This window comes from Dromiciops gliroides, chromosome 1 (genome assembly GCF_019393635.1).
Source record: "Dromiciops gliroides isolate mDroGli1 chromosome 1, mDroGli1.pri, whole genome shotgun sequence".
Classification (NCBI taxonomy): Eukaryota; Metazoa; Chordata; class Mammalia; order Microbiotheria; family Microbiotheriidae; genus Dromiciops; species Dromiciops gliroides.
In genome coordinates, this window is record NC_057861.1 from 86,195,181 (window position 1) to 86,219,931 (window position 24,751).

Sequence of the window (24,751 nt, forward strand, 5' to 3'; positions counted from 1 at the left end):
CTACATGGCTATTGGTTTCTTGGCTCTTTGCTTTTTCTGAACCCTGTCCTTATATTTTTAGACTTAAGGGGTTTGATATCAGCCCTCTGATTTTTGCCTGTTTCTACTATCCTTCAAGGCACAGGGCAGGTCCCAAGCTTTTCCTTCACATTATCTCCTGATGCCCCCACATGTCACAGTGAGCTAGCTCTTTCTTCTTTGATTTTTCAATAACATTTATTTTAATTCAACAAATGTGTTGAGATCCTGCTGTGTAAGACTGATATAGGATGCAAAAATGTATAAGACATGGTCTTTGCCCTCAAGAAACTTATTTGTCCTTTGTTCTCTAAGGAGGACCATGACATCAAGGTGATGTCATCACTTCCAGTGAATTGTATTTAAGTGAGAGAGAACTGTGAAAGGTCACCAACCTCATTCTGTCCTCCAGAGCCATCTGGGTCCGGTGGCAAGATATATATCATGAGGGCTGGAAATGGCCCCGGATGTTAAAGACAATTGAGGTTAAGTGACTTACCCAAGGTCATACAGCTAGTAAGTGTCTGAGGTGAGATTTGAACTTGGAGCTTCTTAACTTTAGGACCAATGCTTTATCCACTGCTCCACCTGGTTGCTCCACACAAGAAACTTATTAATAACTCTATGGACATGTACATAAGTAAGGAATGCGTTGCTAAACGTTAAGGGGGCGGAAAGTGCTGTGGGTTCATAGGAAGGAGAGATTTCTTTTTGTTTGAAGATTAAGAGAAGGTTTCACCGAGAAGGCAGTATCTGAACAGGACTTTGAATGATGGACAGGATTTACTTTAAAAAATCATGATTATAAAATTAACATTTAAAAAATTGGGAATACATTCAGAACTATGTGACTTGTGTGGAATATCTGGGTTCTAATTCTGCCTTTTAACATATGAATAGTTGTGTGATTGTGTTTAAGTCACTTAATCTCAATGTGTCTCAGTTTCCTCATCTATAGAATGGAGATTTTAGTAGTGGAGACACATATTTACTCCTTCACATTGTGTTGTGTGTTTTTTGTTTGTTTGTTTTTTTGGTGAGTCAATTGGGGTTAAGTGACTTGCCTAGGGTCACACAGCTAATAAGTGTTAAGTGTCTGAGACCTGATTTGAATTTAGGTCCTCCTGACTCCAGGGCCAGTGCTCTATCCACTGTGCCACCTAGCTGTCCCTTTCACATTATGTTTTAAGCCCTCTGTTGTTCTCAACCTCCTGGGGCATCTATTTGCCTCTCTCCTCTCCAGATGCCTTTGTTTTCCAGGAATTGTTCTTCTACTTAGTCTCTGTAACTGGGTTGTGGCAGTACATAGGGGAACCCTCCTCAGAGACCTAAATTTACTCTTTTTGTAGTCACTATCTTTGATCTTTGTCTGTGGTGAGCTCTCTCAGCTCTGATTCTCTCATTTTTGTCAGCTCTTCCTATTCCTTTTTAAATACCAGGCAAGTCCAAGAGTGGAGCTTAACTTTCACTTAGTCATCTTAAATGCTCAGTAAGTCATCCCTTAAATGTCATGACTCAGTCTTCTTGAATGGGCCAGTACCTAGGATAAGGGTACTAATACCACAAGAAGTTCCAAATGAGGTGTTCATGAGGATGCTGTCAGCTTGTGTAAGAAGATATCTTCAAGGCCAGAGCAAATTAAGTTTACTAGGCCATTCCTACTCACATCCTTGAGATACCCTGGGGTTCTGGTGGTATAGCTTTCAAGAACCCAGGATCACCCTCTACCTCCCTTATGAAGCATCAGAGGAAGACTAGCAAAGTTGTGGTAGTCATAACTAAATATAAATTGATTACATATCTTTTCATGTAGGTAGCAGCTAGGTGGTATAATGGATAGAGTACCTGACTTGAAGTGAGGAAGATCTCCATTTAAATCCAGCTTTATCTACCTCCCAGGGTTGTTGTAGTGATTAAAAGAGATTATTTGCAGTGTTTAGCACAGTGCTCAGAACATAGTAGGTGCTTAATAAATTTTTGTTGCCTTCCTTCCTTTTTTCTTCTTGGTCCTTACCTTAAAGTCTTGTAAAATAGCTGATTTGTAAACATTTGGTTCTTGATGTGGGATTAGAGTGGGAGAATAGAATGGGGGAAGGAGTGAAGGGAGAAAGGTAGACTAGTAGAAAGTCTAGACTGTAGTACTAGCAGGCCTCTATAGAAGGGGAGGCATGTTGTGGGAAGAATAGAGAAGAGAATGAATACATTGTATGCAGACTTAAAAGTTTCTTGCCTCAACACTTGCTGGTCTAAGGGCTGTTACATAGTTTTTGTCAAATGACAGTTGATATGGTTTAACTTTTTTTTTTGTGTGTGAGGCAATTGGGGTTAAGTGACTTGCCCAGGGTCACACAGCTAGTAAGTGTCAAGTGTCTGAGGCTGGATTTGAACTCAGGTGCTCCTGACTCCAGGGCTGGTGCTCTATCCACTGCGCCACCTAGCTGCCCCTTAACTTTTTAAAAAACATGATATAGAAATTAAAACTTGTATATTTTAATAAGGCAATTAAGTAAAACAGTGGCTTGGTGTAGTTAGAAGGAGTACTAGACCTGGGTTTCAGTCCTGGTGCTGGCAGATTAGCAGGGTTATTATGAGAAAGACATTCTCCTTCTTAGAACATGGGTTTCCTCATCTGTAACAATCGAGATTATCCTCCTTGTTCCCGCCTATCTTTAGGGTAGTTGTGAAGACCACATATTGTAAAATGTGATTTCCATATGCTGTGGAGTATAGAGAAAAGCAATTACTTCTGTTACAGAGCAGAATGGTCTATTTCATGAAATAGTGAGGTCTTGTACATCAGTTTTGTTGTAGAAGGGAATTTCTCTCCCTACCTCCCCCCATGTAGGTTTTCCTTGGATGGTTACTTCCTTCCAACCTTGAGTGCAACTCTGTTGTTTCAATGTATGTGCATTGATATATTATGAACTGTGATTTGTGGGCGTTAATATATTGTCTTTACATGTGCATGGCCTAAAATAAAAGCCCAGGAGGAGAGCATGCCCATATTTATAGGTGTTGCCTCTATAGGTGTTTGAGAACCAGGCCTAAAGTAAGCTGTACTGGTCTGATGTTGACACCAATCATATCTTTGCATTTCACGCTTTCAGAAAAAGGAGTACGGTACAACGTTTGTACAGAGTGTTATTATGAGTGTCCCATTTCTGATTCCAGACTCAGAAACCAGGTCCATTGTAAGCCTGCTTATGTGATGAGCCAGAAATCAGGAAACAGGCCCCTGGTTGTCATGGCAACCAGTAAATGCTGAACTACTTCCTCAGAGCTAGAATCCACATTGAGATGGAAGCTACCCAGGACAGTAATTTGAAGAAGTAGTCTTATGTCAAGCTGAACAAGTAGCCTTGTCAGACATACACTGAGAGGCACATAGTCCCTAACTATTACTTCCTTTTATCCAGGGACTTGCACACATTCAGGCATGTGCATATATTTTCTTCCTCCTCCCTCCTGGCAAATCCAAAATGTTTTAAATGCTTGCCTTTGGTATGGAAACAAAACAGACATAATTAATATAAAGGAAAATGTATGTGTGTATTTCATTTGCCTGTTTTTGGCTGGACCCGTGGTTTCATTTGCCCAAGTAAACTCCTATCTATGCACATCTGTAGGTGAGTGTGACTTTAGAGAATTGTCTTGAGCACTGAGAAGTATGCCTTGCCTTGGGACACACAGCCAGTATGTGTCAGAGGCAGAAGAACCTGAACACAGGTCTTCCTGCCTTTAAATCCTATTCTGTATTCCCCATGCCCCACTGCCTCTTTAGTGAAATAATCTTTTTGTTTGTTTGTTTGTTTTTGTTTTTTTGAGGGCTGACTCACCGTTCCCTTCATAAAGCACAAAACATCACAGGGCTGGCTGTGTATGCCATTGTGATTCCCTACTGTGTCAGAACTCTGTAGGACCATGAAGATGTTTAAGAATCTGGCCAGAGCACAGGGGGTGGGTGCATAAAGGTGAACAGCTTGTCTCTTAGCAAAGCACAACTGCCTAACCATACCTTCATGGCTCATCCTGGCCTGTCTCCAGTTCCCTGGGTATGTCAGTTGATCTTGATCTTACCTTGGCTTTCCTCTGACAACTGTCTTCAGATTTCCTTCAGGTATTTTCATTGAGTCCCAACTTGCATTGCAGCCTCCCTGGCATTTTTAGAGCCCTGGGATAGTTGTTATTGTTCTGTTACTGGGGGTTCTGCTGACTCTACTCACCCAACAACTGAATTCCCTTTTCTGTCTTAGGATTTCTGTATCCTCCTATTCTGACAAGCAGTCTTTAGGAATCTCTTTCCTTACCCTAAAACTCTAGGAGTAGAGCCACTTTGATTATTTGGTCTTCAAGGACATATTCTGATTTGGAATGCTTCTGAGATCTCCAGTATAGTTAAGGGATTCATGCCAAGTCAGATTGTCCTTAAGGAAGGTCAGCTCCAGGATCCCCATGAGGGGTTAGTATCGATCTAGAAGCACAGTTTTTAGGAGATCAATTATGAACTTTGCCTATGACCCTCAAAACTCTTACTGTCTTCAAGGAATTCACATTGTAATGGAAGAGACATATAAACGATCAGGTATGTGGGGAGAGAGAGAGGGGGAGAGAGGGAGGGAGGGGGAGAGAGAGAGAGAGAGAAGAGGAAAGGGAAGGAAGGAGGGAGGGAGAATATTGAATAAGAATGGGAATAATTTCAGAGGAGAAGGCACTAGCTGCTGGAAGGACCAGGGAAGTCCACCTGCAGAAGGTGGGATTTGAACTGAATCTTCTTTGAAAAGAAGCCAGAAAACCCAAAAGGTGGAGTTAAGCTTTCCTGGCATGGAGGAATAGGACAAAGGTGCGGAAATGGGAGATGGACTGCTTTATTTGAAAAACAGCAAGTTGGTCAGTGTATATGCACTAGCCAGGTAGGGGAGTAACCTGGAAAAGTAAGAAGGCCCTAGGTTATGAAGAATTTTACATGGCAGAGGAATTTATATTTAATTCTAGTGGTAGCAGGTAACCACTATAGTTTAGTGAGCAGGGGAGGCAGTGGGGATGGGGAGACATGGTCAGACATATGCCTTGGAAAAATTACCGTGGCAGCTTAATGGAGGAAATATCACTGAAGTGAAAGACTTGAGAAACCACTTAAAAGGTTGTTGGAATAGACCTGGCAGGAGGGAATGAGAGACTGGCTGACTAGGGGGATGATGGTGCCTTTAACGATAGTAAGGAAGTTTGGAAGAGGGAGAACTGGAGAAGAGAGGGGAAGAAACTGAGTTCTGTTTTGGATATATTAAGTTTGAGGTAGCTGCAGGACATTCTGTTCAAGATGTTAAAAAAGCAGTTGGTGGTATGGGACTGTACTTTATTAGAGGGACTACACAGCTGGACATATAGATCTGGGGATTATGTGCATCAAGATGGTAATTGAACACATGAGAGCTGGCAAGATCACCAAGTGAGATAATGTAGAGCGAAAAGAGAAGGGGGCCTAGGATAGAACCTTGGGGGAAACTACTTGAGCTAACATGGATGCAACAAAAGGAGACTGAGGAACAATCAGATAGGGGGAGAATGAGGAAAGAACAATATCACAAAAATCTAGAGAAGAGTATCCAGGGAGAAATGGTGAGCACAGTGCCATGTGTTGCAAAGCTCTCAAGAAGAATAAGGATTGAGAAAAGACCAGAAGATTTGGTAATTAAGATCACTGGTAATTTTGGAGGGGGCAGGTTGGTTGAATGATAAGATTGGAAACCAGAATCCAGAAGGGGGTTTGAGAATGAGAAAAGTGAAGGCAACATATAGATGCTTTTTCTCAAGGAATTTGGCCAGAACAATAGTTAGTGGGTTTCAAGTATAGGTTTTTATTTTGTTTTATTATTTTTTTCACTTGCATTTTTTTCTTTTATTCAAGTTTTCTTGTACAAAATGACTACTAGGGTAATGTTTTTTTTTAAATAAAGTATTTTATTTTTTTCTGTTACATGTAAAGATAGTTCTCAACTTTTGTTTATATAAACTTTCCAATTTCAGATTTTTCTCCCTCCCCCCTCCCCTAGACAGCAGGTAATCTGATACAGGTTATATACATACATATTTATTTTGTTTTTTAAGGGAGATGTGGGAGTGAGTATAGGTGGTTGGTAAAGAGTAGATAGAGAATGAAGAAGAGAAAGTGGGGATGATAGTAGGAGCAATCCTCCTGGGTAGAGAAATACTTTCATTTGCTGAAGTGTGGGTAAGGTTTTATGTTCAGTTCCTTCTCACAGTCCTATAAGTAGTTTCTTCCTTTCTTGCTTCCCTCCCTCCTCTGCCCTCCCCCCAAAACTGAGAATCCTCTTTTGGCTTTTCTGTCTCTTCTTTTAGCTTGCATTTCCATAGATAACTCAAGGATGCTAGAGCCACAAGAAACTGGAATTCATCTAGACTAATAGCCTCTTCTTTAAAAAAAAAAAATAGAGAAGGAACTCATCCAGATTGAAGTTGTTTGACCTTGGCAAAGTTTTTGTTTTTTTAACCTGGGTCTGAGTGTAGACTAGAGTGTCCACAGTCAGTCAATAAGCATTTATTTAGCATGTACAGTGTGCCAGGCACCATGCTAAGCAGTGAGGATACAAATATGAAAAAGATAGTTTCTGATCTCAAGGAGTTTATAATCTAATGCGGGAGAAACAATACGTGGAAAGAAGCTGAAGCAGGGGCAGGGGAAGAAGGTACCCAAGACATGATGGAGAAGGCCAGAAGTCCAAAAGAATGCAGCCAGTGGAAAACAAAGAGATGACTAGCCTAAGCCAGGAAGTTTTGGAGGTCACCCTCCAATTAGAGAGGGCACCCAGGGGATTGATGAGGTGTAAGTTCCAAGGCTTATTGGATCTTTCAAGATGATAAGATTACTAGATCACTATTGATCAGAAAAATGAAAATTAAAACATCTCTGAGGTGTCACCTCACACCTATCAGAGTGGCAGATATAACAAAAAAGGGAAATGTTGGATGTTGGAGGGGATATGGGAAACCTGGGATGCTAATCCATTGTTGATAGAGTTGTGAAAAGATCCAACCATTCTGGAGAGCAATTTGAAACTATGCCAGAGGACTATAGAACTCTGCATACCCTTTGATCCAGCAATATCACTGCTAGGTTTATATCCCAAAGACATCACAAAAAGGAGCAAAAGACATTTGTACAAAAATTGTTATAACAAAGACAAAATACAAAAGGAGTTTACCTGACTTCCTATTTTATATACATATAATATATACATATAATGTAATGTGTGTGTGTGTTTACTTATTTAGTTCTTGATTCTTCATGACATCATTTGGGGTTTTCTTGGCAAAGATTCTAGAATGGTTTGCCATTTCCTTCTCCACTTCATTTTACAGTTGAGAAACTGAAGCAAACAGGGTTCAGTGACTTGTCCAGGTTAACACAACTAGGCAGTGTCTGAGTCCAGATTTGAATTCAGGAAGGTGAGTAGTCCTGACTTCAGACCCAGCATTCTATCCACTGTGCCACCTAGCTGTCCCTGTTTTCCTATTACCTAAAGAAATAGTGTACAGACTTCTTAGCCCACATTTGGAGAAGACAGATTTTGTTTTTCCAGCCTTATCATATAGCCCGCTCATGTGTTAAACATTGTGCTTTCTCTTTGCTCACCTTATTTCCTAAATCTGTAATGTTCTCTTTTGCCCTGACTTACCTGTGATAGCATCTTACTCAAGGCTCAAGCGGGTACCGCTTTCATGAAATCTTTCCTGACCAAGTCATCATTGATTTTTCTCCTTACCTGTTCTTAAACAAGTTTTGTTCTTCTAAGGCCCATATCATGTTCTAATTATTATTTATTTGTGAACATAAATTATCTCCCAGTCACCCAGCTTATTTATTTATTTATTTACTCTGTGCTATCTATAAAGCGTATAGTTAATAGATGTTTGATACTGCATATTAGGTAGAGGCTTTAATCTTATATTGGGAGTTTTTGTTCAGCTGTTGAGTTGGCCTAAAATTCTGGGATCCTTTTCAAATTTGAAATCTTATGATCCCCAGGAAGTAGCCACCAGGTGGGGAATTTTTTTCAACAAGGCTGCTCCTGAAGACCATGGGGTAGAAAGATGAGCCTGTTGATTCTTGGAGATACAAAAATGAATATAGCATAATTCATGCCTATGGGGAGCTCATTGATGCCTTTTGTTAATTTTGCCACAGTCATATCCTAATATTAACATATCCTTCCTCACCCCCTCCCAGTTGAACCCTCCCTTTGGATTTGCTTTTCATCCTACACAAAAGGGTTTGCATCATTCTCTACCCTTAAAGGGTTAGAAAAAAATTTTTTAAAAGAGTAAATTTCTACTGAGAGGAGGGATGTTTCATCATCTGTCCTTGGGGCTTAAGGTTGTTTCTTGTGCTTTTCTTGACTCCTCTACTTTTACTCAACTAGAATATGAATATGAAAGATAATTTTTAAAAAGTCTTTCATTCCATCGGGTTCACACCATTGTTTTTTTGGCTAGAACCTGGATTTTCCATTTCCTGGACCTAGGGAAGTGCTATCTATAGGGCAATCCTATGATCATGGGACAGCCAGTGTTTCAGCTTTCACTTGGTTGTAGTTCTTTTTTTTTTTTTGTGACCTAAGTATCTTTTTATTTTATTTTTTCCATTTAAAAATAATATTATTTTATTATTTTCCAGTTATATGTAGGGATAGTTTTCAACATTTGGTTTTGTTTGTTTCTTTGTTTGTTTGTTTTTTGGTGAGGCAATTGGGGTTAAGTGACTTGCCCAGGGTCACAGAGCTAGTAAGTATTAAGTGTCTGAGGCTGGATTTGAACTCAGGTACTCCTGACTCCAGGGCCGGTGCTCTATCCACTGTGCCACCTAGCTGCCCCTGCCTCCATGTATTTCTTTTTGAGGCCATGGGGTTAAGTGACTTGCCCAGGGTCACACAGCTAGCAAGTGTCAAGTGTCTGAGGCTGCATTTGAACTCAGGTCCTCCTGACTCCAGGGCTGGTGCTCTATCCACTGCACCACCTAGCTACCCACAACATTTGTTTTTATAAGATTTCTAGGGACAGGCTTTTCTTTTCTTTTTTTTTTTTGCTTTATTTGTTTTGTTTATTTTGCTATTAGGAAAAATGAGCTGCTATGAATATTTCAGTATTTATAGGACCTTACATTCCATCAAGGTGAATTGAGGTTTTCCGGACTATCTTCCTTGGGATTATTAGATCAAAGGGTATGAAGAATTTATTTTTTCAAAATGTTTTAGCAATGTATTAGCTTTTACATTAGTAATTTTACACATGTCCCATATCGAATCCTCGTTTGACAAAAGTAAAACTATAATGATTGTATTTGATGTTGGTCAGTCATTTCAGATTCTTTGTGATCTCATTTGGGATTTTCTTGGCAAAGATACTGCAGTGGTTTGTCATTTCCTTTTCCAGCTCATTTTATGGATGAGGAAACAGACAAACAAAGTTAAGTGACTTGCCTGTGGTGGCCCAGCCAGTGTCTGGAGTCTGGATTTGAACTTAGGAAGATTGAGTCTTCTTGATTTTAGGCCCAGTTCTCTATCTACTGCACCCTCTAGCTACCCTATCTGATAGTGTTTGCAATTTGCTTTTTTTTTTTTTTTTAAGTGAGGCAATTGGGGTTAAGTGACTTGCCCAGGGTCACACAGCTAGTAAGTGTCAAGTGTCTGAGGCTGGATTTGAACTCAGGTCCTCCTGAATCCAGGGCCAGTGCTCTATCCACTGCGCCACCTAGCTGCCCCTACAATTTGCTTTTATAGTAGTTTCCCAACTCTGCTGTGAGGGAACACAGATAATGTTCCATTATTTTTTCTCCAGGATGTAGCTTTTCATTGGCTTTTCAGTTATGCAGATTTAAAAAAAATTTACATTGCATATCTTCTCATGATTCTACAGATTTCACCGTGTACTCATTTATACAAATCTTCTATACTTCTCTGAATTCCTCATTTCTTACTTCACAATGACACTACATTTCATTCACCTACCATAGTTGTTTCCACCATTCCTTAACTGATGGCCACTTGCTTAGTTTTCCATTTCTTAGCTACCACAGAGTGCTGGCTGTGAATGTTATTTTTGTGAGTGTGTGTGTGTGTGTGTGTGTGTTATGGAATAAGAACTATGTGGTGACTTTTTTTGAATAAGTTCAAATTACTAGCTTGTTATTTAAACTTATGTTGAAAAGACTCAAACTTTTAATGTTGTTTCAGATAGTAAGAGAGATATTTTGGGGCGGAGGTGATAGTCTAGAACCTCATTGATTTGCATCATAGAGATGGTCATTTATCTCTACAGGACCCAGTGAGAGGCCCCTGTTGGGTTAGGTTGTGGAAAAACTTCGAGTACTGATTATTCTATTTCCCATAACGCTATCTCCTGTTCTTAGTGAAATTCTGTCCCTTTTTTCTATCTGTATCTTTCTCTTATCTAGATGGAGGAGCTAGTAAATAGCTTCTGGCTCTACTAATTTAATTATTTTTATTGGATTGACTGCTGAAAGCTAATGAGTTAGGATAGCATGGCCAGGGGAGGCAAGCAATCCTTTCTGTTTCCTTTTCTTTAGAAGTGTTGGTAACTTGAACCTATATCAAATGGATTTGATGAGGATGAAGTGGTTATTTTTCCGAAGTCTCAACATTGTAATGATAAATCTCTCCATTTCATTTGTCAAATCCTGAAAAGCCTCTTCAAGTTGGCTACCAGTTATACAGTATAAGTGAGTTGTGAATTTCTTAGGCTTTACTGTTCCTTCTTTTACTCTATCATTGATGAATATAAGTGCTTCCCCCACCCCCACATCAAATATACAAGTATTCATATATTCAGTCCCTTTGGAAATTTCCTTTTGAATTTTTGGGTCATTTTTCAGTTATATCTGACTTTGCATGACCCCATTTGGGAATTTTCTTGGCAAAGATACTGGAGTGGCTTGCCATTTGCTTCTCCAACTCATTTTTCAGGTGAGGAAACTGAGGCAAACAGGGTTGAGGTACTTGCCCAGTGTCTGAGGCCAGATTTGAACTCAGGAATAGGAGTCTTCCTGATTCCATGCTTGGCACTCCATCTGCTGAGTCACCTAGCTACCCTTAGGGATTAGCAAAGTATGAACTTGTTCTAGTGGTCCTGCCATTGTTTAAAAACATTTTAGCAAATCCTCTAAAAATAATTACCTTCAGAGCCAATTTGAGCCACAGATGAAAATGAGGTTCATTACTTTATAGTCATATCTCCATTTTAAAAAATCTGGAATCTGTTTATCTAGATTGTTCACCACATTTTGCTTTGAGTGATGGTCAGGTTTAAAAAGTTATGCTTAACCTCAAAGGATGAAGATTTATCCCTGAGAGAGAGAGAGAGAAATGCTGTGAGATCTGACAGTAAGCTTCTTCTTTCCATTAGGACAGCTCCACCCTGGCTCAAACCCTCTATAATTTTCATGAACTAACTCTCCCTGGGGCTATTATAGTTGCCTGTATGATCCTCTCCCTCTCAATATGGGAGGGAAGAATATATTTACCCATGCTTTCCTAATACAAATCTATGATCATCTCAAGTGCAATAGCATTCCATGCAATTCTTATGATACTTGTTGAATCAGTTATATTTATTTTTATCTCTTCCCTATTACCCTTGTTTCTCCCCCACAATGCATTACATATAGAATATACATATTCCGTATCTGTTTCTGGGTATGTAACTTTTCCCCCAATTAAACAGACATTTATTGAGATTCTAAAGTAAGGACTTGGGTTTGCACAGACAGGGGGAGAGCAATTTATAATGACACTTGAGTTTTCTTTCTTTTTTTTTTTAATTTTAAAACATTTTTATTTAAAATTTTGAGTTCCAAATTCTATCCCTCCCTCCCCTTCCCACTTCCTGAAATGGTAAGCAACCACATATAGGTTAGGTTATACACATACAATTTCCATATTAGTTATTTTGTATAAGAAGATTCAAATAAAAGGGGGAAAATGAAAGAAAGTGAAAGATAGCATGCTTCAATCAATATCAGTTCTTTCTCTGGAGGTGGATAGTATGCTTCATTAGTCCTTTGGGATTGTCTTGGATTATTGTATTACTGAGGATAGCTAAGCCGTTCACAGTTCTTCATTGTTGTTGTTACTGTGTACAACATTTTCCTGGTTCAGTTCATGTAAGTCTTTCCAGGTTTCAAGTCCATTCACAATCTAACTTGAACCTGGTGTTGTCATTACTCCCTTTTCATCATATCAATCAAATTGGAATGCCACATTTCCCAAAATCAATCAGTGTTTTTTCCCTTTCTCCTTTTTGTTTCAACCCTTTATCCTTTCCCTTCTTCCCAACTCCATTTACCTCCCCATATCTACTTTCAAAAATCCTCTTAAGGCCCAAGTCCATATCCTCTGTAAATCTTAAAAGTGAAACTGACCTTTCTCTCAAACTGTCATAAAACTTTGTGTCTTTTACGTACTTTACCCTATTCTAATTTATCTTAGATCTCTTTGAGCATGTCTTATCTGTGTGTGTGTGTGTGTGTGTGTGTGTGTGTAGGGGGGGAGTAGCTGGCAATTTTTGAGATAGGATAGATAGACTTTGTAGCTATGGATGTAAGTGATAGCTGTTATACCTTTTAAGCTGTGTAATTGTAACTATTTGATTTATAAAAAATAATGACTTAATTTTGTGATTACTACTCGATTTGTAATATGGGAGTGATAATTACACAACCTATGACAAACTTCAATAATTGCCACATAGAAGAAGGAAGATTTGTTCTTTTCCCATTGGACAGAACTAGGAATAGTATATGGAAGCTGTAAGGACACCAATTTAGGCCTTAGGAGCCACTACCTCATTCAGAGGGCTAACCGAAGGTGCAATGGGCTGCCTCTGGAGGCAGTTGTTTCTTCCTTGCAGAATCTCTATGGTTGGGTAACCACTATGCAATATGTTGTATAGAGGAGATTTTTGTTCATGCAATGGTAGAACTAGAAAGTTTCTGAGGTTCCTTCCAACTCTGAGAGTTGATCCTGTGAAATATTTTGTTAAAACTGTTTGTTGGGTGTTACTAAATGTGAATTATCTCACATAACATGATGTGAATTAAATTAGGCTATGAAGGCTGGCTAAGATTTGTTTAGTGGAAAAGAGGTGGGAAGGTATCCCTAATTAGGGAGAGAGCAGCATGTACAAAGACATTAAAAGTTAGGGATTAGGAGACTGACCAGTCTAAAGTGGGGATAGTCTCTGGGGAATAATGAAAGATGAGATTAGAGAGGCAAAGGAAGGTCATATTATAGGACCATAAAAGATAGGCTAAGAAATGTATACTTGTTTCTGTAGTTTCTCTGTTGAGTGGAAATGACATGTTATGAATGGTTTCTTTTAATCGCTCTTGTTATTCTTCTTTTAAATCTATTTCTCCCATTATATTATGTATGTCTATTTTCCTCCCTCTTGTCTTGTTTAGACATGTAATTTTGATCTTTGAAACATTTCATGTTGACCTTTATCTCACTTTCTTATATGCTCATATATTTGTACCTAGGAGGGATCTGAGAAATCATCCATGTCAGTAATTCTTATTCTTTTTTTGTGTGTCATGGACCATTTTGGGAATCTGAAACCTGGAATAATGCATAATAATAATGCATAAAGTGTCAGTTGTTTTCATAATGATCAAGACCACCTAGGGACATCCCCTTTCACTGTACATAGGTGGAAACCAAGGGATATGGGAAAGGAAAATGATTTCCCCAAGATCACAAAAAAATTAGTTGGAGCTGAGATTCGGCCCCAGGTCCTTTGACACCAAATGTGGTTACCATGTCCCCTATGTCATTTCTGAAAAGTCATTCGTTATCTATCCTGTTTGTGAACAAAGCTGGTGACACAGAACTCAGCAGTACACAAAATGGCACATTGCACCATTAAGAATGTATAAAGAATAATGCATAAAGTAAAATGCATGGGATTACCAAAGAAACCAATAATTTTGAAATGAAGATGTAATTTTTTTTCTCATCACAGAACCATTGAAATCTCTCCATGGACCTGTGGACTTCAGGTTAAGAACCTCTGGTCTAGACCAGGTTTTACAGTTGAGGAAACTGAGGTCCAAAGATATGAAGTGACTTAGCTAACAGTACAACTTATTGTTACAGATCTGGGGATTTGAACCCATGTCTTTTCACTCCATATCTAGTGTGTTGCTAGCCACACTATCCCAGGCCTGCATCTATTTTTGTGTATCAAGCCTCCCTGTGAAATATCTGATAGATTGTTTTACATGATGCTTCACTGCTATTTGCGTCTTGAGTGAGTTCTATTCATCCTTGTACTGTCGTTGAGTCTAGTATTTTGTTTTTCAGTCTTCCTGCTTGTTTTGAGCTTTACTCCGGGGACTTTCCCTAGGAGTTATAAAAATAGAATTCTTCATTGGCTCCAAGGACCAATTTGAGGTTTAATATTCCCACAGTAGCACGCAGAAAGTTCCCATCCTCCAGTTTTGATTTCTGTGGTGATTTCATGTTCCTAATGTCAGTTAGCGACATGTAAAGTCTTTACACTAAACTGAAAGAACATGATAAAAAATGAAAATACTGGGTGAAATTTGAATGTATTGGAAATGCAAAGTTGGCTTCCCTTTGGGGAAGAGATTAACACCAGCTAAACTTTTTGCCCCAACTTGGTGAATATTATAGAATATTTGGGTCAAGGTGTTTGCTCAGTTTAATTTTTTCTGCCACATTCTGACTTTCAGTCAGATATATGCCATGTAGTGCCTTTTTGTTCAATTTAGGGATAAACATAAGACCCTTAGAAAATAAAGCATCATTCTTTTTTGTTTGTTTGTTTTTTGTTTTTTTTTAGTGAGGCAATTGGGGTTAAGTGACTTGCCCAGGGTCACACAGCTAGTAAGTGTTAAGTGTCTGAGGCCGGATTTGAACTCAGGTACTCCTGACTCCAGGGCCGGTGCTCTAATCCACTGCGCCCACCTAGCTGCCCCCATAAAGCATCATTCTAAAGCATAGATTCTTGAACTTTTTGTGTGTTCCGTATGTATCCCTTTGGCATTCTGGTCAAACTTAGGGATTTCTTCTCAGAGTGTTGGCAAATGCTTAAAGTAAAATACATAGGATTATGTAGGAAACCAATCATACTGAAATATAGTTATCAAAATATCTTTTTAAACCTTTATTTGTTTGATTGGGGGGGTTGTTTTTGTTTGTTGTTGTTGTTGTTTTTTTTTTTTTGTGGGGCAATGAAGGTTAAGTGACTTGCCCAGGGTCACACAACTAGTAAGTGTCAAGTGTCTGAGACTGTATTTGAACTCAGGTCCTCTTGAATCCAGGGCCTGTGCTTTATCCATTGTGCCACCTAGCTGCCCCCAAAAGATATATTTTTTAAAAAAATGTTCACACACCCCCGGTTAAGACCTTCTGTTCTAAAGTCAGGTCTATAAGTCTTCACAGTTCCACAAAACAATAGGAAAGCCTGTTGAGATGGTTCTTATTGCTTGTTTCATTTTGGGAGGGCATTATTTAACTTTTCTTTTCTTTTCTTTTCTTTTTTTTTTTTGTCTCCAATAAATAGCAGTAGCAAGGAACTTTTAGAGTCATTGGAGTTTTAGACCTGGAAGACCTCCTCCTTCTACAGATGTAGAAACGGGGTCCCAGAAAACTGTCATTACTTACATGTTTTAATGTATAGATGATCAGAACATACATGTTTTCAGATGAGGGGTCCTGGCCCAGTGTAGCTACTATACATATCACTATAGTCACTAAACTAGTCATTGGCAGAAGCAAGACTAATAACTTTGCTCTTTCCATTACATTTTCAATTAGAACTGCCTGACAACAATGTCCACATAGGGACATGTAAGGTACTAAAACACTTGAATGAATGAATGAATGAATGAAACTCTTGGTTTTATTATCATCTAAGGACTTAACCAACCCAGTGAAGTATTCTAGACTGACCATGAATAAGATTGAGTAATTTTCCCATGCTAAAATTCTAAAAAGAGAGGGACAGATTTTACCTAGTTTTGCATCTTTCTTTTGGAAACATCATTTTGAAGTAAAAGTTTATTTTTCATCATACTAAAGGTTGACTATTGAAGGTACACAAGCTTCATTAAGATATTTACAGATGCTATACAGTCAGTGATTCTTTTACAGTAAGTTTGTTCATGAATTGTAGTTTCCGGATGTCCTGCATTTGACTGGGTCAGAAATACCGTGAGAACAGCATGCATTATTTTTAGTACATAACTTTTGTTTCCTGTGAATAAAAGATGCAAATGTATGAAATTGGCTTTTTAAAAAACGTTTTTATTTTGAAACAGATTTCTTTAAGTAGGTTTTACTTGGTAAATTTAGTAATTTATTTTCTTGTTCTTTGTTCTTTAAAATACAGTGAAATACAATCAATTTGAGCTCCACTAATTTGTATTTCTTCAAACTTGGCTTGGGCTTTAGTTTATATGTGCTTTAGTTTACTTTCTGTATAGAAAAGCTTCACTATGCAAATTAATAGTATAAGATTATGCGGCATGTGTTGAACCTACATGTTAACAAAGAGTTTAGCATATTATTTATATTACAAAAGTGTGCCGGTAATTTCAAATATTTCCTGACTACGCACTGATGCAAATTTAACAGGCTCTCCACTTGATGGTACTTCTGTAACCCCTTGTTTTGGTTCCTATATGTATGTGAAACTAATAGTTTGGTTCTTTAAAAATGTTTCAAAGAACTGTCTTTCCATTAATTCAGATTGACCCTTCCATGATTTTGTCTGAGTAAATGAAATTTAGTGAAAATTTTTTTGCTCAAGTGTTGCCCCTTTTAACAAAGAACTAAAATGAACAGTGAAAAGAATGAAAATATTTGGTATATATAATAATCAGTGACTGTGGCTACTAAAGCAGTAAATTAAAACACTAGAGCCTGTTAGAAAGTCGCCGATATTTATCCTAGAGAAGAATTAGGGGGGATTTAATCACTTCTTTCAAGTATTTAAAGGTTTGTCAGATGAAAGATTGAGTCTGTATAGCAGTAGAGATATACTCTCTAAACTTTTGATTATAAATCCTAGTCAGCATAAAATAATGATTGAGCACTCATCCTTGATATTTAGATATTTACTTAGTTATAAATTGTGTGAATGCATTACTAATAATTACATTGTAAAACTTAAATGAAATAGATATTTAAAGGGAATGAGATTAACATGATCCTAACTTCATGTCAATATAATTTGATTCTTTTGTAATCCTACATTATGCATTTAATGACATTATTTCACTGAGAAGTCATCCCTAGACATCACCAGACTACCAAAGGGGTCCAATACCCACAAACAAAAAGATTAAACATCCTTGTCCTAGAATCAGTAGAGACCCCTGAAGTTTATTGAGTAAGAGAGTGATATGGTTAGACAAAATCATTTTGGCAGTTGTGTGGAGGATGGATTTTGGTGAGATAAGACCTAAGACTGGGAGATCAGTTAAGAGGCCATTGTAATCGTCCAGGGGAAAGTTGATAGGGACTGAAATGTGGTTGGTAGCCATATTGGTGGCAAGAAGATATTTGGCAACTAATTAGCTCTATGAGGTGAGGGAAAACAAAGAGTTGTGAATGACACCAGGGTTGCAAAACCCATATGAGTAAAATGATTTCTCAACAAAAAATGTTTGGGAGAGGGAGCTTATAATAACCTGTTCATGTCTGTTAATGCTGTGCTATTTAAGATACATCAGCAAGAATCAAAAAGTTTAAGAGGGAGGGGCAGCTAGGTGGCACAGTGGATGAAGCATGGGCCCTGAATTCAGGAGGACCTGAGTTCAAATTCGGCCTCAGACATTTGACACTTACTAGCTGTGTGACCCTGGGCAAATCACTTAACCCCCATTGCCCAGCCAAAAAAAAGTATAAGAGGGGCAGGGAAGGGATTATTCCCTGTCATTGAAAGGTGCCTGCTACAGCAATGAGGTGATGAGAAGTAGTATGTAAAGACACTGGAGGAAGGTGGTATGAGGAATTTTTGCATGTGGCAGCTTCTGTGGGTTGGAGAACGTTCTAACTGCTGTAAGAAGCAAAGCCCTGAAGATCCTATGAGTTCGATGATGTGAGAGGTCGGAGTTGGAGAATGTCTGAAGAAGATGTAGTCTTGTCAAAGATAAACTAAAAGTTATGGGGGCTATGGCCTATCTTCTCACCCTCTCATTCGTTGATCACTCACTCCTTAGGGGGTCGAGCCTAAGCCCCTATATGAGAAACCACATCTGTAGAGGACTGACTGAGGTAGAAGTTACAAAAAGGCAAACTTTAGCTTAGTAAAAGGAAATATTAGCTTCCCATTAATCTGAGCATTCTTAATGGTGCAGTGTGCTGTTTTGTGTACTGATGAGTTCAGTGTCACCAGCATTGTTCACAAAGAGGCTAGATAATGAATGACTTTTCAAAAATGACATAGGGGACACAGTAACCACATTTAGTGTCAAAGGACCTGGGGCCAAATCCCAGCTCAGACTAGTTTTTTTGTGATCTTGGGGAAATCATTTTCCTTTCCCATATCCCTTGGTTTCCACCTATGTACAGTGAAAAGGGATGTCCCTAGGTGGTCTTGATCATCATGAAAATAACTGACACTTGGGCAATACTTTAACACTTTTCAAAACGTTTTATGTACATTATATTATTTGCTTAGTACACTAAGCCGGGAGCTGTGCAGTAGCTATTATCATTTCCTTTTTTTTTGGGGGGGGGGTAGGGCAATGGGGGTTAAGTGACTTGCCCAGGGTCACACAGCTAGTAAGTGTCAAATGTCTGAGGCCAGATTTGAACTCAGGTACTCCTGAATCCAGGGCCAGTGCTTTATCCACTGCGCCACCTAGCTACCCCTCCTTTTTTTATATATGTGGAAATTGAGGCTGAGATTAAATAACTTGCCCAGGTTCACGTAGCTTAGTAAATGTCTGACATAGTATTTGTACCTTAAGATCTAAATCCAGTGATTCAGTGATTTATCCTTAAGGTAGTCCTAAATCTCAAAGGAGAGAAATTATTCCTAAATCTCAAAAGATATTTAGGACTGACAAAGCTATTGGGGGTCATTTTATTCAACCTTCTCATTTTATAGATGAGGAAATGGAGTCCCAGGGATATGAAATTAATTAACATGGGACACACAGAGAGTAAATGTCAGAGCCAGAGTCAGATTAGATAATATACCTTTCAACTCTTGAGAAAGTGGGGTTTTGTAAAAGCATATCAATTTAGTATTTTAAAACATAGAAAGGTTTGCCAAACTCTCAAATCTGTTTCTATAAAGGTAATATAAGGTTGTCAATGAAAAGAACTTAACTAGGTGACCAGAAGCTTCTTTGAAGGTTTATCTTTTATGAACCATTGGTGCTTTAAACATTCATGTTTATAGGGCTATCCACTTTAATCTGTATGTAATAAGGATGGTAATGATAACAAGATTCTTGTGTCTGTACCTGCCAGGTAGCCATGTGGTGTTTTAGGTGTTCTAAGAGGGGCCAGTAAAGTGGAGGTATGCCCAAAAGGTCAAAATATACTTGTTTGGAAAACTAGATTTTGCTAGGGTTAACACTTTTAATTTGTTTACCCTGATGCCTTCAGTGGTCCTATGAAAAAGGCTAACAGTCTCTCTGTATCCCATTTTCTCTCCCCTTCCATTTCTCCCTCTCTCTCATATATGAAATTCCAATAAAATGAGGAATGGAAAATAACAGAGATATGTGTTGTATTTATGGTAATCAGTAAATCGTAACTTTGGCCAAGCTGCTTCCCATTTTTTGGGGGGTGGATGGGGCAATGGGGGTTAAATGACTTGCCCAGGATCACACAGCTATTAAGTGTCAAGTGTATGAGGCCGGATTTGAACTCAGGTTGTCCTGACTCCAGGGCCCATGCTTTATCCACTGTGCCACCTAGCTGCCCCCTTGCTTCCCTTTTTAAAAGACATATTTAGACTCCAAACCTGAGAATTCTTTGATCAGATAGGAATTGGATTAGATAACATATGACCCAACACCTGAGAAGGTAGGATTCTATGAAATCAAGGAAGTTATTTTTCCTTCTTCTATAAAATGAGTAGTTGACCTAGATGAGTTCTATATTACTAATCTGATTGTGGTTATAAAAAAAATTTTCCCATGGTAATCGTTTTGGTTTTTCTGCTTTTTTTCAGCGCTTACGGCTCCTCCAACACCACCCTCACCAATGCAAGCAACATACACTTTTAAGCCTCCACCTAGACCGGACTTTGGGACTTCTGGGAGAACAATCAAGCTACAGGCTAATTTCTTTGAAATGGACATTCCAAAAATTGACATCTATCATTATGAATTAGATATCAAGCCGGAGAAATGCCCTAGAAGAGTTAACAGGTATTACTGTTATTAGTTTTAAGCAAGTACTCTAGAAATGGGCTATATTTTTAACCAAAGCTTTCCATGTAATGGCAGCAATTTCTCAGAAGACCCTTCTGCTCCTTTACCAGAAAGTTTAAGAGTCATTCTGATAACTCTAAAATGTTTTCTTGCTTGTGGAGGTGCCTCTTCAATTGAATGTCTTCAGCTGTGATGATTTTTCAGTGGTAAAGTATTTTATGAAATCTGTCTTTGTTTTAAAGGGTCCATCCTGATGTGATGAACAGGACCTACCTAGATGAATTGTTTGTGTAATGACAGCTAAAATTGGGGGTTAAACAGCTATCCAACAAGCATTTGGGGGGGGGGGCAGGGCAATGGGGGTTAAGTGACTTGCCCAGGGTCACACAGCTAGTAAGTGTCAAGTGTCTGAGGCCGGACTTGAACTCAGGTCCTCCTGAATCTAGGGCCAGTGCTTTATCTACTGCGCTACCTAGCTGCCCCCTCAACAAGCATTTATTAATCAGTTGTTATTTACCATACAAGGAAAGGGGGGAAAGAGTCCCTGCCCTCTTTCGAATGGGGAGACAAACATGAAATTAATTAGTACATATAAGATAAATACATTGTAGATGGAAGGTAATCTCAGAGAAAGGCATTAATATTGGGGGAACTGGGGATGGTCACTTGTGGAATTTGAGTTGGGTATTGAAGATAACTAGAGAAAATAAGAGTGTAAGCGAGAGGGTTAGGCATAGTAGGCAGTAGACATTGAAGAGTAGATGATCCAGAATCATGGAGTTAAGACATGGGGTAGTCTGTTTGAGGAGCCACAAGTAAACTAGTGAGCTGGATTGGAGAGTTTGTAGAAGAGAATAAAGTGTAAGAAGACTCAAAAGATATGAGGGGGCCAAAGTTTGAAGGGCTTTATAAGCCAAATGGAGGATTTTGTATTTGATCCTAGAGGTAATAGCAAACCATGGGAGCTTATTGATTAGGAGGCTAATAATACCTTAGGAAAATCACTTTGGCAGTTGGAAGGAGGATTGATTGAATTGTGGGAAAGGCTTGATAAGGTCATTGCCACAGTCTGGGTAAGAGGTAATGAGAGGCCTGTACTAGACTGGTGTCTGTGTGATTGGAGAGGAGACAAGAGATATTAAAAATAAGAAGATTGGGCAATAAATCCACCATGTAGGATGAATCAGTCAAATATGACACGAAGGACAGTGATCCCCTTGACAAAAATAGAAGTTTGGAAGAGGTGAGTGGTTGGTGGGAAAGGTGATGAATCTGGTTTTGGACATGTTGAGTTTGAGATGGTTACAGGATATCCAGTTTGAGATGACCAAAAGGCATTGTAGATGTGGGACTGTAGTTCAGATAAGAAGCTGGGAATCATTTGTATTTTAATGATTGTTGAATCTATTGAAGCTGATGAAATCACCAATATAAAGGGAAAAGAGAAAAGGAGGCAGGACAGAACTTTGAAGAATACCAAGATTAGTGGGCATAACATGCAGATGTAATGTGTGACCCAACAAAGGGGATGGAATATAAGTGGTCAGGTAGGAGGAGATCCAGGAGACAACATTGTCATAAAAATGGGAGGGGCGGGGCAGCTAGATGTTACAGTGTTACACTGGCCTTGGATTCAGGAGGACCTGAGTTCAAATCCGGCCTCAGACACTTGACACTTAATAGCTGTGTCACTTTGGGCAAGTCACTTAACCCCCATTAAAAAAAAATTGGAGGAGAAAGTATCCAAGAAGAAATGGTGATCAACAGTTGTAAATGCTATGAGATGTCAAGAAAGATGATGATTGAGAACAGGCATTAAGGATTGATCATCGATAATTTCAGAGAGTGCAGTTTCAGTTGAATGATGAAGTTAGAGGCCAAATTACAGGGAGTTTATTTGAGAGTGAGAAGTAGAAGTATCTAATATAGTGAGTGAGAGGAGAGGATATGGAGACATCTAGCTTCCTGAATTGAAAACACCAGAAGACAGTGGTTGTGGGGGAAAAAATAGAGGGTACCTGGGGTAGTGGAAAGAACAATTGATTTTGAATTAGAAAGATGATTAGAATGCTGACTTCGGAATTGGCTACCTTCAACATCAGCTAGCAGGGTGACCTTGGAAAAGGTAGCTACCCTCTCTCAGTCTCATTTTCCTCATCTTCAGAATGAAGATGATAGTAGCATCTACCTCGCAGTTGTTAAGGGCTAAAATTCTAGCTAGTCTGTCTAAAATATTTAATGAGTGGTCGCCAATAAATTATAAGCTTTAGCAAGAGTTAGACTTTTAAGCATTTATTAAGGAGAATAAGAATTTGGTAAAGAGAGAGAAAAAGGCCTAGATTCCTATCTATTAAAGGGAGAGCACATTTTTAGCTCCCGTCTCCGCCAGAGTCCAGAGGAAAGAGCCCGAGACTGAGCGCCAGTCTCTTCCTTCCTCCTCCCACTAGCCCGCGTCACTTCCTGACTCCTGGTCTTGCCCTCAAAGACCTTCCCTTCATGGGCAGAACTCTTCTACAGTAAGTATCCAGCGGGTGGCGTCATTCCAATCGTTACACAGTATTGTTGTGAGGACCAAATGAAATAACACAGAGCATTTTGCAAACCTTAAAGTGCTAAATGAATGCTAGCTCCTGTCATCATCATCAGTGCAAATCAAAACCCTTCCATACCTTTGCAACCTTTGTGATTCTAGTCCCTATTATTCTCCATGTATGCATGCTGGATGGGTGGCCAGCCTGCTCCCTTTCCCTTGTCATATGTCCTTGATAGAATTTTTCATGCCATGTCTAACCTACAAGTTGTCATTGCTAGTATGCTTCAGACTACAAACACCCACCATCTGTCTGCAATGAGGAAAAAACTTTATAAACCATAAAATGCTCTATGTAAATGTGAGTTATAAAAGATAGATTAGATGCTCTCTATAACATTAGGATGTGAAATCTGATGGAACAAGAACTAGTTGAGCATCTCAAGAGTTCTGCAAAAAAGAATACTGAGATGATATCTTCCTCATATTGAATTGAGACTAGGTACCCAGACAAGGAGTACCTGATAGCCAGCTAGGGTGTGCATAGCTCTCTGTATTAATCTTCCATGCCTGAGTCCTGCATATTCACCAAGTTATCTTCTGAGCCTAACTTGTTTTTCCAAGTATACATCCCAAAGTCAGAGAATATGCTGAAGCTGACTGTTCTTTAGTTCTCTTGTTTGATAGAAACTTTTAAATTGGCTCTTTGGTGTCCATTTCCTGTCCCATTTGGATAGCAGGCTAATTTTCCGAGTCCTTTCCCCTGATCACTATGGTTCTAGACCTGCAGAGTTTAGAGACCAAATCTTTTATGGATCTAGTGTTAATGAAGCCTGGCTAAAGAGGCCAAGAAGCTAGGAAAACAAAGATAAAGAGCACCAATTGAATATCAGCTTTCTTATTTCACTCATTTGACAATGGATATTTCTTGCACTGCATATTATCTCAGTGGTGGCTCTCTCTGTTTCTCTTTCTCCTACTCCTCTCTTCCTCTTTTCCTTTTCCCATTCTTCTCCCTGCTTTCCCCTTTTTTCAATCCTTTTTCCTTTTCTTCTCTCTCCTCTATTCCTCCTTCCTCCCTCTATTACTTGTTTTTTGTTGTTGTTGTTGTTTGTTTTGTGGGGCAGTGAGGGTTAAGTGACTTGCTCAAGGTCACATAGCTAGTAAATGTCAAGTGTCTGAGGCTAGATTTGAACTCAGGTCTCCTCCTGAATCCAGGGCCTGTGCTTTATTCACTGCTCCACCTAGCTGTGCCTCCCCCTCCCCCCATTACTTGTTACTTTAGGAATTTGTAAGGTAGCAAACCTTTTGGTGAACAGGTTCTTAGAATCTAGTAATGCCAAGACATTAAATATTGTCAATGATCCTTGATTAAAAGCTTTTCCATGTAGGTAGGACATGCAAGAGTTCGTACATATCTGGCTTAATCTTTGAAAAACCCAGGCCATCTGTATCTAATAAGGAAGCATGTGATACAGGAAATGCTTGTTGACTGACTGAAAGTCCTACTATCCTAGAAGGACTTTAATGATAAATAAAATGAAAGTAATATCTATAAATTGCTCTCACTTTGGTCTGCCAGATTGAGCTGATAGTGTCCAAATATAATATGCATATGGGGAAAATCTGACATGTGTAATTCTTTCCATTCCTAGGAAAAATAGCATGTCTTTAGATGACTCCCAAGTTGCAATATTGGGTAACTTCATCTTTAAATGAAGATTTTTTTCTCAGTATCTTATCAATTTATG

At 38.9% G+C, this 24,751-nt stretch overlaps 1 protein-coding gene across 1 annotated transcript in view; it reads left to right on the forward strand.

Annotated features, from left to right (window-relative positions):
- AGO2 (argonaute RISC catalytic component 2) overlaps window positions 1-24,751 on the forward strand; it is a 165,807-nt gene that overhangs the window by 55,466 nt on the left and 85,590 nt on the right. The window contains 1 exon segment of the mRNA XM_044003209.1: window positions 20,269-20,467. Within this exon segment, the coding sequence (XP_043859144.1) occupies window positions 20,269-20,467 (199 nt within the window).